This window comes from Crocodylus porosus, unplaced genomic scaffold (assembly GCF_001723895.1).
Source record: "Crocodylus porosus isolate Cpor-Errol unplaced genomic scaffold, CroPor_comp1, whole genome shotgun sequence".
Taxonomy (NCBI): domain Eukaryota; kingdom Metazoa; phylum Chordata; order Crocodylia; family Crocodylidae; genus Crocodylus; species Crocodylus porosus.
In genome coordinates, this window is record NW_017728950.1 from 66,433,240 (window position 1) to 66,449,016 (window position 15,777).

Genomic DNA, 15,777 nt, shown 5'->3' on the forward strand with positions numbered 1-15,777 from the left:
GGTCAGGGGGGCTGGCAGAGTTCCCTCCATGGTCCCCTGCTCCCTCCTCCAGCTTCCCTTCCCCCACCCCTAGCACTTACCAGCTCGAAATGACTGCAGCTCCCTGCTGCAGCCACTGAGGACTTTCCAAATCATCAAAGCTCTTCGAATCTTTGCCAAAGATTCAGAGGGCTTTGAATCGATTTAGACCTTTAAATTGGTCCCGATTCAATTCAGATTCGGAGATTCGGCCACTGAATCAGGCCGAATTTCCTCCAAATCAAATCACCCGAAGTTTCACACAGCCCTAATGTCTAGCTCCGAAGCTGCCATGGTACAAGTTATATTTAGCATCTAGTCTTGATCAAAGACATTGAACTCCTCTTTCATTCATAAGGCAATGGGAGACAGTTTGACAAACTGCATTTTTAATTTTTTTCATTTACATTTTCATTGTATTTTCAGGTTATTAACTGATACCTGTGATGGCCTTCTTTCTGATTGTCTGTTACATAGGCTATGAGTTGGGATAAAGCCACCATCAAGATATTAACTTACTTTGAGTTTTGCTCCAGGTCTGTTCTAAATGTTTTTGTTATTAGTAAAGTTCACACACAACTATTTAGAAGACCACTAAAAATCAGAGTTTTCATAAGGCACAAAATATAAATACCTGAGTACAATGTTGCTAATGACTGGCTTTAAAAAAAAGAAAATTAAAATTTGACAGTGTCCAGGGATACAAAAATGTGTGCACAGAGCTATGTAGATATACATAGCTACAAAAATGTATGTGCAGAGAATGTAGGTATACATTCAGTCCAACATAAGAATCTCACAAAGGTAGTCTAATTATTACACATAACAGAATTACACACTGGACTTCTGGTACCAATTATTAAAATTAATACAAGCTTTCCTTTTCATAAAATTGTTTTTCTCCTGTAGTTCTTCAAAAATGATTGAGCTTGTATTCCTTTACAAACTCAATTTAGCTTAGTGCCAGGATTCACTTAATTATTTCCTTTTCAATATTCAGAAGTACCAAAAATCTAACTAAAAAGAGAACCTTAGCTTGACTCGATTATTCACTCCCTTTGCAATAATTTGGGAATTTAGAGAGTTTTGTAAAACTCAAAACAAATATGGTGTAGAACTGAGCACTTTGAAAACTCATACATTACTTTTCTCTCTCATGATTAAATCATTACGTCAGAGTCTATTATTCAATGTTAATGTACATTGATTTTTGTTAATATGAGCCTCCTCTCTCCCATTACAATTTCCCATAAAACTACTTACTTTTCTGTATTTCTAGCTCCTGTATTATATCATTATACATATATAATAAAAGCTCTTCTTGGGATTCCATACCATCCAAATAAACTGAGGTAGAAAAAAAACAAGAAGGATTTCAAACTATTATTATGCTATAATAGACCTGGTGACCGTCTATAAACTCACTAGGGGGGAACAGAAGGGTTTAGGAGAGACCTTGTTTCCCCTAGCACCCCCTGGCATAATAAGGAATAACAGCCACAAGTTGTTGGAGAGTAGGTTTAGATTAGACATCCGTAAGAAATACTTCACAGTTAGGGTGGCTAGGATCTGGAACCAACTTCCAGGGGAAGTGGTTCTGGCTTCTACCCTGGGGGGTCTTTAAGGGGAGGCTTGATGCCTACCTGGCTGGGATCATTTGAGCCCAGTTTTTTCTCCTGCCCAGGCAGGAGGTCGGACTTGAAGTTCTACAAGGTCTCTTCCGACCCGACTTCTATGATATAGTTTGTTACTTCCAACACTTCTGTATAGTATTTCATTCTTAATACACCCCCCGTGGAACCCCCTGGTTGATTGTGTTCTGACAGAAATAATATTCATGAAATACCATTTCAGTTGTACACAATTAAGGGGATCAATCCAGCCCCAAATCTGAGCCTAATCTAAAAATATTACTGGCCCACAAACAACAAAGGACTATGGTAGACTGAGCAATTCAGCAGAAATAGTTTCCAACGAACATCGTAGCCCTTTGCAAAGAGCTGGAAGAGTTCATTCAAGTTACTGTATCTCACAATACTGATGCCACCTTTACATTTTTCAGATTGGTTATAGTAACTTCCCTTATAAGTAGATGCTAAGGTGAAGAATGCATTTTGAGCCCCAGATTTCCAGGGCCATTTTATTTAAATTAAACAAACAAATAAACTCACATATGCATGCACACACCAAAAACTGGCACTGGAAACAAACTTAAGTTATGCCTCTCCATTTATTTTTTTCCATCAGCAAGTTGGCTGTAGATAATGGCACCAGCAAGGGACACTTTTTTCAGTCGTTACTGGAGATGCAAAAGCATCAGCAAATTGAGGACTGCAGAAAGCAGTCATATCCACAAGGAGTGCTACTACCCAGGTACTGGGGAACACAGCTTCTTTGTCAACAAGAGTTCAACCTCAATTCCACAGGTAGCTGAGTATTATTCTGTTGTAAGCAGTTATTAAGTAATCTTGATACAGCTTTTCTAGAATCTTATATTCCTTCTCCTGAAAAGTCATCCAGCATTTTGAAAAAGTCCAGTATGGGCTTTTGACCACTCATAGTGATATCAATCAGTCTCAACAAACAAGCAATTCTTAAGCTCTTTCTTTATTGCCTAGTCTGAAAAACAGTAATCCTGTATTTACCCTCCATTCAAGAGAAAAGAGCAGCAACTCTGTAAAGTAACAGAAACAAGCAGAAATTCTCTTAACAGTGAAAAAATACCCTTAAAGCCACTTCTAGAATATCAATCTTCCACTAATTTCATAGCTGGGCATTTGTTTTGTTTTGTTTAAAGCAGAGATATTTCAAGACACTTTAAAACAATTGTAAGTCAGTGCTAGGAGTGGTTAGTCTCAAGGGAGCCAAGTGAGTATAGATAAGGATAGTGTATGACAACATGCCCTGTAATTCCAATGTAATCCATTTACAAATGACCAAGTGGACCTGGCCCCTAAAGGTTTTTGTAATAGTTTGTTCTCTTCACAACCTCGTCTCTCACATACTCACATAAATTTAAACACAGTCTTCAACAGATTCCCCCATCTTGGTACAGTTCATCCCCATGGAGAGGGCCTGGAGGAGGTTCTACATAATATGTTTTTGATGCACTGGCCATTTTCACTGCAGTGAAATTCACCTTTAATCTTTTTGGTACGCAACACTGGCACACTATCAACCAATATCAGAAGGAAAGGCTTAAGCCCTAATCCTGGTAAGTCTTGCATGTCATTGACTTCCATTTCAGTGCAATTCAAAAGTTCAGCAACCTGCAGAAACTGCCCAATATGTTGCATGGTCAGACTCATAGCACAAGCAAACTTTATGCTAATTTACCTTCACTAATAACTTTGCATAGCTTACCATTCTTGGGTGCATCTACATGTGTGCTTTAAAGTACATTAGCCTATTTTAATGCACATTAAAGCATCACTTTAAAAACAGTGCTATTTACTTAATGTGCATTAAAATAGGTTAATATGCATTAAGCATCACTTAAAAAGCATGCTCTTTAGTTAATGCACATAAGACAGGTTAATGTGCATTTTCCTAGTACCTCGCAATGGAGGTACTATATTAAATGAACGTTAACTAAAGCCCATTCGTGCACATGTAGACGCACCCTCTAATGCCAGCCTCTGTGACAATACACACAGCAGGCACATGGAGAAATCTGTGTAACCTTGTTCTATTCAAGACCTAAATCTACACTTTAAACTTTGTTCTACTGCATTAACCGATGAATACACATTGTGACTGTACGTTTAATCATAGCACACACACACTCATTTCATGGACTTCACCGATCAAGTGGACCAATGTGGTTTTGTTTTCAGCTGTAAATGTTATAGAGACAAGACACGCCTACCACAAAAAGTACTAAAAATATTATAGCTAACGGATCTAAACCTTTTGCACAAATGCCATGCAAGTTTCTGAAAAAAAATATACAATGGTTTTTTTTTGGGGGGGTGGGGGGTGGCGGCCAGTGAGAGACAGGATCAGATCCCAGGGGTGGCCATGGCTTCTGCACCACTCCAGCTCCTTGGGTACCTTCCCTTCTCCTCTCACCTGCTACACCTTGGTGGAATTATTTTCTGTTGAAAAAGGGCGGGTGTTGAAAAGGGTCCCAGAGTGAGCCCTTGTCTGGTCTTTGGCCAGTGGGTCCCTCCCAGATGCAGCTGATCCCAGTCCTGCCCTTCAAGCACTAAGTAGGGCCCTGTCTGTTCCCCAGGGCACCAGTTGCCTTAAGGACTAGTTGTGGCCTCCTTCCATCCCTACAGCCATGCTCATGCCTCACAAATGTCACTTGGTTGCCAGTTACTCCCTTGTATAGATTTTGTCCTTGTTAGCCTTAGCCTACAGGTTACTCTGGCTGTAGACTGGTAGCCTAGGCTCACTGGCTTTGGCCTAGGCTTTCAGTCTCAGCCTCTTGACAAACCCTGGCCACCTTGTCACTGCACTCAGGACTCAAACCCTGGGCTTCTCTGCCTCAGGCTGCTCCTGTCATCCTCTGGGCTCAGGCCCTCGCCTTTTTGACCTTAGCCTACCTGTGCCTTGCGACCCTACCCCTAGCAGGACTTACAGCATAGTATGCTCCTCAGGCACCGCTGTGATCTTCTTTCCACCCCTTACAGCCATATCCAGTATCAACTTTAAACTCAAAGTCCCTTCCTCTGGGTCATCATACCACTTTCAGGCCATCTTCCCACTCTCTAGCTCCCTCTGCCCTGGGAGTACCTACCATGGCCTGCAGCTCCTACTACCCCCCAGGCTGAGCTGGCAGGAGTGCCACTGTCACAGAGTTCAGGGCTGGACTTCTCTTCTGCCTCAGGGGCCTGGGCTTTTATGTCCTGGCTACCCGCTTCTGGCCAGGTGCTTTCCTGACCGGATGGAGGTGTGGCCCCTCAGCTTCCAGGGCAGATTAATGCCAGTGCTCTTGCTGCCTAACCCAGGCTCTGCACCACTCCCTTACTGCTAGTCAGCTAGCCCTGCAAAAGGCACATGCAGCTTTTGGGTCCCTGGCTGCTTACTCACCTGCAGCTAGCCCATAATATGTAACCTTCCCCAACCTGGTGACATCCCTGCTTCAGCTTCTCCCTTAGAGTAACAGGAGCCCCTGGCTCACTTTTACAGGGGGAACACTAATTTGTGTGTGTAAAGATGACATACACCATACCAATGTTGCTTGTCTTTTCTTCAAATTCACTTTTATGTTTCAGATACATAGGCCACACATGTCCATCGAAGTAGCCTGGTGGGTCTGCTGGCTGATAAACTCTGGTACTGCAGAAAAATAGATTTGTTTTCTTACCCAAGCTTCACAATATTACTATGTTTTTCTGGTGGGGACATGTATACTCTTCTGTGCTATAGTACAAATCTCTATCTGAAATCTTGAAGTGGGGGAAAGCTGTGGATCTTTTGGTTGACGTGCAAGGAGGCTTATCAGGCATAACGGCTTATTATTATATTGCCCAAGTGATTTTTATGAAGTTACCCGGTCTACTTCTGTGCATCATTCCAAGTAAAAGACCAGGTAAAAGCAAGTTAACCTGTCACAACCTTTAGTTCATGTGTTAGACAAGAAGGACCAAAATAAAATCACTAAAAGTTCATTTTTTCACACTGTTCCAAGTTTTTAAACATAACAAGCAATTCTGGCTTCTCAACAATTTTCAGAAGTGCTGAGCTCTCATACTTTAAAGGTCAAACTCTCAAATTGACTTAAGTAAGGCAGACATAGGTAGTGGTGTTAGGGTGAAGTCAAGCAGTGTATAGAAGTGTAGTATAGTGTACAAAGCACTGTATAGAATTTACCATTCAAGTCGTTTTTTAAAGGTTTACTGCCTAGTTTTGGACCATGGCATGGTCCACTTCCTCCACAGCTGCCTTCTCTTACCCTTAATATACCTAAGGTAACATTGCTGATGTCTTCATTGTGGGAAGAAACCTCGAGAGAAATGTCACCAGGACTTTAACAAACTAACTCTGAAATACTCTACGCAGCAAATTCATTTCCTAGACACTACAGCAAAGGTTTGCAACAGCCACCATGTTGTACCGGAAATCAAATGACCATTACAGCTACTGTCACCCCACCAGCCTAAACACACCACTCTATCCATTGTCTACAGCCAAACTCTACATTACAGCTGTATCTGCTCTGATCCCACTGACACATTTTAAGGATCTGGAAAATGGATTCCTACAATTATAATTACAATATGCTCCCAAAATGGGAGCCGCTCAAATCAACAAAGCCAGACTCAGACCTTGCTCTGAGCTGCTATTATATCAAAGGCCTGTGGCAGAATACGTTAACCTCCCTAGACATACCCTGACCTCAGGGCAGCTATTCATAGGCTGCACACTTTTAAAAACTGACTTGAATGGGAAATTACAGAACAAGAAATCATCCACAGACTGGTTTGTGTTAAGAATGGTTTAAACGGGGATTATGGATCCTTACTATATTACCTAGATTAGTGTTTGTGACCCCTTTGTTCCTATGGGTTCTGTGCTTGTTTGGCAAAGAACCCATGCCAGCACTGCCCGCTCCCTTCCTGCCTTCTGTATTCAAATCATACTCTCCATTCTATATACTGCTTTGTGCACGTCCTTTTACAGCAACTAAAAGTAAACTCTATTCACAAAAACTTATGCTCTGTATATCTTTGATTTACTTTATAAGAAGCAGAAGACAGGGTACCTTTGCACAAGTAAGGCATCCAAAATTGCTATTTACTTTTGAAGAAAGGTAGGTAATTAAGACCCAGGGAATTGTGCAAGCAGTGGAACAGATTCTGACCGCCAATATCTGTGCCATCCAGAAAAACCTCGAATGAAACAAAGCTTTCCAGAAATAATGGCAGTCAGAATTTGACCCAGTTCTCTAAATCATACAGTGTAACTGCAAATCAATGTTGCCACTGAACAATACAATTTTGTACTCATGTCTAGAGAACCACAGAACTATAATGCTTATTTGTATCTATTTTCGGCTTTTCTCAAACAGTATTTAAGTACAAGGATACAGTAATTAAGTTACATTTCAAGTTCTCTGGAGAGGGACTGTCGTTTTATTATGTGTCTGTACAATGCCTAGAACTACATGCCTGCAATCCTTGAAGGATCTTTATATTTTAGGGTTAGGATACTAACAAATGGAGCTCACAAACTCCACAAAGCACGCATCAAAAGAAAGAGACACTGCCAAACCTTTTAAGTCCTAATCATTACAATTAGTATGCACAGAAAAATAGAACTCCCCCTCTCCTATAGGTATGTAAGAGTATGGTGACCTACAGTGAGCAATACTTTTAAAATAAACTTACCTTCTTCTTCTCTTGCATTCTTCATATGAGAGGGTTATAAAGTATCTTCTATTCCATAACTCATTAAGAGGCCTACAATTAAAACACGTGATCATTTTGTCTCACCACTCAGCCATATTTATAGTTTACATTATGTCTCTTTTACAAATAATGTTAAGCTGTTATGTGTCTTACTCGTAGTTGTATAGGAGAAAGCCTTCAACAATTAAAATGTGAATTTCTTCTGCACTTCTCAGATTGTCATGTGTGGCCTTTGAGTCTCCAGCTGAGAAAGAAGAGCTAGTTGAGTTTTCTATCCATGCATGTATACTTTTCACCATTTCCTCCATGTAAAGGGCATCAAGCACTAGAGGAGAAAGCAAGATTAGAGCTGAATGTTAAGTATTATTATATTTCTCCACTTAATTTTGAAGATTAATAATATGTGATCTAAAAATTAGCACTAAATCAAAGGAACAGAATTACTTTAGAATGAATAGTGATGTGATGGTTACTTAAGTGTTGACAAACCCATCTAGTACTGGAATCCCAAATAACAACACTGAATTACCAGGCTGCTCTATCTAGCTTCCTTGTCCAAGCAAACTGAAGCCAAGGAGTTAAACAGGTATGACTAATGAAAAATAGTAGTAACAAAAAATGTAAGGTTCAAACTAATGTCATGAGTACCTCAGAATGCAATCACAGATATTACAGGGGATCAATATTCTCTCAAAGGTTTATCAATCCGTGAGCAATCCTGGCTGGGAGTGCATGGGTATCTCAGTGTACCTACCCCTCCCCACTCCTGGAGCAGCCTGTGGCCAGGTTGAGGTGGGTGGCGAGTGGCCAGATGCAAAGCCGGCAGTGGTGGGGGGAGCATCAGCGCCCCTTTGCTTTGGCACTGGGCACCCCCCCAGTTGGGTGCCCAAGGCCATGGCCCATCGTCAGTACACCACTGTGTGCACGGCATTAAAAAGTTATTGTGTGACATGATTTTTTATTGTGTGCAGCCGCACACGCATGCAGCTTAGAGGGAATGCTGTAGGAGATCACTTGCAGGATATTACATTAGTACAATGAGAGGAAACCTGAAACAAACCATGGATCGGAATAGTCCAGATTACAATACAAGCTGAGTTCAGATCCCATATTTGTATCTAAAGCTGCCTGCAACATATTTGATCTGTGCAGTCAGAACTCAGTGCAACTCCTTGCATAAGAGAGATTTCAGCATCACACCCAAATTTTGATTCTTTTTATCTGCCCCTTGGAGAGGGCCTGGGGCAGATATAGGGGGATGCAGGGAATGCAGTGACACATCCCTTTGGTTGTGCAGCAAATGGACAGTGACCTCTCTGAGCTCATCATTTCAGGTTCTGCCAGGCCCTGCACTGGCACAGCTCTGGAATCCAAGGAGGGGGCCCCACTCACCCTACCCTTTTGCACTGCTGCCAAATTCAATGGCAGGTAAGGGAACATGAGGGCAAATGGATGCAGCATTCACCCCCTGGATTCTGGACACAGGCCTCCAGTGGTTGGGCTGATGAGCTGGTGAGCTCAGAGAGCTCACCGAGTGTGCTGTACAGCCAAAAGGGGATTTAAAATCAAATCCTGGACCCCAGCCCACAGGGAGGGCTGTGTGGTTTTAGCTCCATATTCATAACTGAAGTTCATGGTGTTCACTTTTCACAGGAAATGCTCAGGTTGGTCCTTTGTCGGGACGTTGGCCTAGGTCCAATAAATAACATTTCATATCATGACATGCAGCTCCACAAATGGGAAGAATAGACAAAAAAAAATACACACACACACACTTAGTTTGGACTTCTTGCTAATCTAACAACCAAAAACTCTCATTTACATCCCACCTGGAACCCAAAGAAAATTCCCACTGACTCCAAGATTTTATGCTGGAATGCAGAGTCATTTAACTCTATATTAAGATTAATATTAAGATATTGATATTAATTCTTGTTTGATGTCACAGAGTGGGGCCTAGGAGCGGCCGTGAAGCTCCCTAGCACCTCCTGCCGTGTCCAATTAGGTGATTCAGCACCCTCTACTCGCCCACCACATCTTTGATGTTCTATGTTCAGTATGGGAGGCTGCCTTGTCTCGCCTTGGACACTGCTCTGCTCTATGCCCCGTTCCGATTGGGGTGCCCCAGTGCACCCCTGCCTTATGGGCGATGTGTGCCTCCTACCCCACCTTCAGCACGCCCCAAGCCTCGCAGCTATTCCTGGACGTTATCAAGTCCTTACCCTTTAGCGCCCTACCTGCTGGCACCCCTGTGCTCGTCACGCCCCAACGCCCTACTCTGGCGCCTCTTTAGTGTCTCCAACCATGTGGAGCCCTCCGGGACCCTTCCCAGGTCCTGCACCCAGTTGGGGCTCAGGTGGCCGCAGGCATGCCTGGCCCCCTGGACCACCGTCTGGGTCGCTCGCCCAACTGGGGTTTCTCCCTAACTCGCCCTACCTGGCACCCCTGAGCTGGTTTCACCACCAGCGTCTGGGGCCTCTGCTACACCTCTCACGCCCGTTGCCCCCTCTGGGGCCTCTGCCGCGCCTCTCGCGCCTTGGGGCTCAGGTGGTGCGTAGCCGTGCCTGGCCCCCTGTCCTTCTTTGGGATCATCTGCCTGAGGGGGCCAACACCGCCCTCAGGGTTGGGGTCTGTGCCCCCACACACCGTGCCTCACTGGCGCAAACAGCTGTACCCACTGGCACCGCTCGCTGTGCCCCAGCGTGCACCAGGAACCCCCAGCTTATTGGGGAGCTCCCGTGAGGCCTCCTCACACCCCTACAGCCTCACCTGGTCCTCCAGTATAATGGTAACTAAACCACACTATTAGCCAGCCGGCTACAACATAACACAAGCCCCAGGCTTATCATACAAATCCCGCGCCATGCTGGCTCTCAACCATACCTCCCTCGTGGTCCTCTCTACGCCTGCACCATTGCAACCGGTCAGCGTGGTCAGGCAGCAACCATCCACTCGGCCTGCGCCTGCGCCTGCCAGAAGGCCTGGGCTGTTTATAAAAGCCCGGCCCGGCCCTGCCCCCTTCAGATCACATGACCTGCCTGGTTGCCCCAGCAACCGGCACCTGAGCTGCCCTGGTGATTGGCAGCTCTCTTTATTTCCTTCAAGGCACCGGGCACCCTAGTGCCCCCGTAACATTTGACATTAATGTAATGTGTGCTATAGGCTATTTTTTAATATTCTTGTTGAGTGTATTGTTACTTAGTGAACAGCTCAAAAAGGATTAGAAGACTACTTATGAAAAGTGTTACCCACCATGAATAAGGGTATGAAAACGTAGCTCCAGATGTTTATTTTAGTTATTTAACATTGCAAAACGGTGTAATTGGCATTGGATCTGAAATCACAACCAGTAATGCTTTTTAAAAGACTCTCCGCTGTACATTTTCTATTACAATTATAAGCAATAGAGAACTGGCAGCATCATGTGCCAGACTGAGGAGCTAAGAAATTTCAGGGCTTAAGAAACTAGGTTTGCTACAGTTCTATTAGCTTCTGAGGAAAGTACCAGGTATTGTAATCTGTAGTATCTTCTGCCACCCAATCTCAAAACTTTAGACACCAGCCATAAACACAGACAACCCAACCCTTTTTATTACACTAAGCTACACGGCAGTTGCTTTAGGACCAAAAAAGGCTTGCCAATTTGTAAAACAAAGGATCAAAATCTATGAAAAGAAGGTGAAAAATACTATTTTACTTGCTGCTAATGGTCTTGTGCAGTAGCAAAATAAAAAGTTTACTATAATAAATTGCCCAGCATAATGATTATAAACTTTCAAAATGCTATTTTCTCTTTCCTGTTAAAACCACATTTTAACAAAACTATTATCACATTAGTTTCCCATTTAATTGTGTCAGACATACCACATTAACCTGTCTTCTTAACAAATGAAAAAGAACCCCATCTGAGAACTACCTTGTCCAAAAAAGATGAAAAACAGCTGAGATTTCAGCACCCAACCTACTAACCATCATACTGCTTAAATCCACGTTCATCCGTCTCTACTTCATATTCTGGCTGGAGAGAAAAACAAAATGATTTGAAGGTAGTTATCCAGTCAAACAACAATATTAACACTTTCAACTCTGAAATCTCTCTTGAAATATTCATTGTGGGGATTGGTATTAAAATTCTGTGGGTAACACCAGCTAAAAGCCCAGTGGGAGGTGAAGAAATAAGGTGCGGTGTTACATTTTTAAATGCATGGAAGCGTAATACACATGACTGTGCGGCATTTTAATTAGAGCAGCTCTCCAGGAACTGCTCTAATTAAAATGCCCCCTTTCCACATCCTTGAGCATGTATATAGACACCTAATAAGACACAATGCAGTATGGTCAGGGGAGTAACAGGGAAATGGAGAAGTACATGGCATAGCAGGGACACAGAATGGAAAGAACATTTTCAGGCTATATATGAACTAAGGACTGCAACATAATAGAGCATCGTGGTTAAAATTAACCAAGCTTCCCTCTCCCTACTCAAAAGATCTTCCCATGTCTTCTTCCCCTCCCCTCCAAAACAGTAACACTTGGATAAAGTGACATGTAGATCTACATTGCTATTACAGAAATATTGTTGTTAAAATATTGTTGTTTTATTTCTTTGGGTATATGTACACTCCCAGGCATGCATGCATGTAGGTTCACATTATTTTCCACTCCACCCCGTCAACCACACAAGCTCCTATACAGTCCCTGCTGCTTACAATAGGCTCATTAGGTTAACAGTTATGCTTGCTAAATAAGGTGGATGATAAAAATCAGGACTGATTAGAAATGAAACTGACAGGGATGTCAGTTTCACAGCTGGTAGTGGTAGTGAAACCGATTCAGGTAGAAGTCTGAATAAAACAGCATGGGTGTTTAACACAGCATAAGCAAAGTCTTTACCACTGATTTGTATAAGAATAAGAAATAGCTAGTGCTATTTCCCCAATATAAATAGTTGCTCATGGACGTTAAGAGCACAGGCAGAAATGACAGTTTTAATAGATTTCATAGATTTTTAGGGTTGGGAGGGACCTCAGTAGATCACTGAGTCTGCTCCCCTGCCCTGGGCAGGAAAGAGTGCTGGGGTCAGATGATGCCAGCTAGGTGCTTATCTAGTCTTCTCTTAAAGATGTCCAAGGTAGGGGAAAGCAAAACCTCCCTTGGAAGCCCATTCCAGATTTTGGCAGCCCTCACTGTTAAGAAATTTTTCCTAATGTCTAATCTAAATCTGCTCTCTGTCAATTTATGGCCATTATTTCTAGTAACCCCAAGGGGCACCCTGGTAAAAAGAGTATCCCCTATTTCTTGCTCCTCCCGCCCTCCTTTCCCCCGCTCGCCCCCCCCCGCACGGATAAAAACCTGATGACATTCAATATGGAAAAATGCAAGGTACTCCACCTCGGGGAGGAAGAAAACCCGCATCACACTTATAGGCTCGGCAGTGCAGTGCTACACTCACTAGCACCACGGCCGAAAGGGACCTGGGGATCATGATTGACCACAAAATGAACATGAGCCACCAATGCGAAGTCGCAGCTGGTAAAACGAACATAACTCTGGCTTGCGTCCATAGCTGCTTCTCAAGGAAATCTCAGGATGTCATTCTTCTGCTGTACTCAGCCTTGTGAGGCTGCAGCTGGAGTACTACATCCAATTTCATAGACATTAGGGCTGGAAGGGACCTTGAAGATCATCAAGTCCAGCCCTCTGCCCCAGAGGCAGGAAGTCAGCTAGGGTCAAAGGATCCCAGCAAGATAAACATCCAAACGTTTCTTGAAAGAGTCCAGAGTAGGTGCCTGTACCACTTCTAGAGGAAGTCTATTCCAGGCCTTGGGGTCTCAGACAGTAAAGAAGTTTTGTCTTATGTTCAGCCTAAAACAGTCTTGTAGGAGTTCATGACCATTGGTCCTTGTTATCCCTTGGGGTGCTCTGGTGAACAGATGTTCCCCCAGATCCTGATGCACACTCCTTACATACTTATAGGCAGCCGCCAGGTCCACTCTAAGCCTGTGCTTTTCCAAGCTGAAGAGTCCCATGGCTCCCAGCCTCTCATCATAAGACCTATTCTCTTGCCCTCTGATCATGCATGTGGTTCTCCTCTGGACTCTCTCAAGCTTCTCAACATCCTTCTTGAATTGTGGAGCCCAAAATTGGATGCAATACTTCAGCTGCGGCCTCACCAAGGCCGAGTACAGTGGAAACATGACATCCTGGGATTTACTTGAGAAGCATCTATGGATACAAGCCAGAGTTGTGTTTGCTTTGCTTTACCAGCTGCGACATCACATTGGTGGCTCATGTTCATCTTGTGGTCAGACATGACCCCCAGGTCTCTATCAGCCATGGTGCTAGCAAGAGTAGCACTGCCAAGCTTATAAGTGTGCTGTGGGTGTTTTTTCTCTGAGGTGGAGTACCTCAAAAAAGTACCTTGAATTTTTTGGTATTGAATGTCATCAGGTTTATATCCACCTACTTACTAAGCTTATCCAAGTCAGCCTGGATCACCAGCTTATCCTCAGGTGTGGATGCTATGCCCCAAAATTTAGTATCATCGGCGAACTTGGCCAGTGCAGTCCTCACACCAATGTCCACATTGTTGATAAAGATGCTGAAGAGAATCGGTCCAAGGACAGAGCCTTGGGGGACACCACTAGTCCCAGAGCACCATAATGATTCACTTCCATCAACTGCTACTCCCTGGGTCTGGCCTCGAAGCCAATTTCCCAGCCATTAGACTGTGGTGTAGCCAAGGCCACCTTTGGCCAATTTTTGCATAAGATCATGGGACACCAAATCAAAGGCTTTTTTTAAGTCCAGATATATGATGTCAATCTCTTCTCCCTTGTCCAGGTGATATGTCACCTGGTCATAGAAGGAGATGAGATTGGTCAAGCAAGACCTACCTGCAACAAACCCATGCTGGCTGTCCCTCAGGATGTTGCCCTCAGCCAGCTTATCAGAAGGGCCTCTTTGATAATTTTCTCCAGAATCTTATTGGGGATTGAGATCAAGCTGATTGGCTTCTAAGTCCCAGGATCCACATTGGCCTTCTTCCAATCATCAGCTACTTCACCTGAGTGCCACTAATTTTCGAATATTTTTGCCAATGGTTGAGCTATGACACCTTCCAGCTCCTTGAGTACTCTAGGGTGTAATCTGTCAGGACCAACTGATTTGAAGATGTCTAGGCTCTCAAGGTTTACCTTTACAAGGTGTACACCGACGCTGGGTATAGATACGCCCTCACCCTGGCCTAGCACATCATGCTAGGCAGGGCGGTCCCTTTGGGATGATGAAAGACCGACGTGAAGTACCCATTAAGCAGGTTGGCTTTTTCCTGGGTGTCAGTTATCAGTTGTCCCATTTGGTTCAGCAGGGGCCAATGTTACCCTTGCTTTCTTCTGATTCCCTACATATCTGAAAAAGGACGTTTTGTTACCCTTGATATGTAAAGCCAGATGGAGTTCAGTTGCAGCCTTGGCTTTCTTGGTCTGCTCCCTGTAGGCATGGACCAGTGCTGAGTACTCCTCCTTGGTGGTTATTCCAGCCTTCCAGCCTTTATAAGTCTCTCTTTTTAGGCGTATGACTTCCTCAAGTTCCCCGCTGAGCCAAGGGGGTTGCTGTGCCCTTTTGCTACCTTTCCTCTGTGATGGGATGGACAACATATGTGCTGTCAGGATTGCTTCCTTGAGGAACAACCAGTCCTCTTGGACTCCTCTTCCTGTCGAGTCATGGTCCCTTAGGGCCTTGACAATGAGCCTCCTGAGCTTGTCAAAGTCAGCTTTCCTAAAGTTGAGGACTTCTGCATTGCTCAGTGACTTGCCAGCTTTGCAATGGATAGTAAAGGCAATCAGCTTGTGGTCACTATCACCCAGCTTTCCATCAATTCTTAGGTCAATGACTAGATCATCTCCTTTGGCCAGTACGAGGTCCAGCAACGCTTTACCTTGTCAACCCTAGACTTCTTGAGTCAGGTACAGCTTGTCCACGCACATGAGAAACCTTTGCAACCGATCAGATTTGGCCAAGTGCTCTTCCCATGAGATGTCCACGTAGCTAAAGTCTTGCATGACAACCATGCACTAAGAACGTGAAGGCTAAGGATGTGGTTGTCATGGGGGACCTGAATTTCCCGGACATCTGCTGGGAAGAGCAGTCAGCCAGCTCTGAACACTCACGTAGGTTCTTGGCCAGAGTGCAGGACCTCCATCTAACCCAGGAGGTGCACAGCCCCACCAGGGCGGACGCCTTGTTGGACCTAGTGCTGGCCACGGGTGATGACTTGGTGAGGGGGCTGCGAGTGCTCGACCACCTGGGTGACAGCGATCATCGCCTGCTGGAATTCACCATCCAGCGCAAGGTGGCAAAGGCATGCAGTAAGGCAGCGGCCCTAGATTTTAGGAAGGCA

At 44.1% G+C, this 15,777-nt stretch overlaps 1 protein-coding gene across 1 annotated transcript in view; it reads right to left on the reverse strand.

Moving 5' to 3' along the window:
* Positions 1–15,777, reverse strand: part of NMRK1 (nicotinamide riboside kinase 1) — a 34,795-nt gene that overhangs the window by 1,095 nt on the left and 17,923 nt on the right. The window contains 5 exon segments of the mRNA XM_019555006.1: positions 1,282–1,365; positions 5,198–5,304; positions 7,356–7,427; positions 7,530–7,701; positions 11,346–11,394. Of these exon segments, the coding sequence (XP_019410551.1) occupies positions 1,282–1,365; positions 5,198–5,304; positions 7,356–7,427; positions 7,530–7,701; positions 11,346–11,394 (484 nt within the window).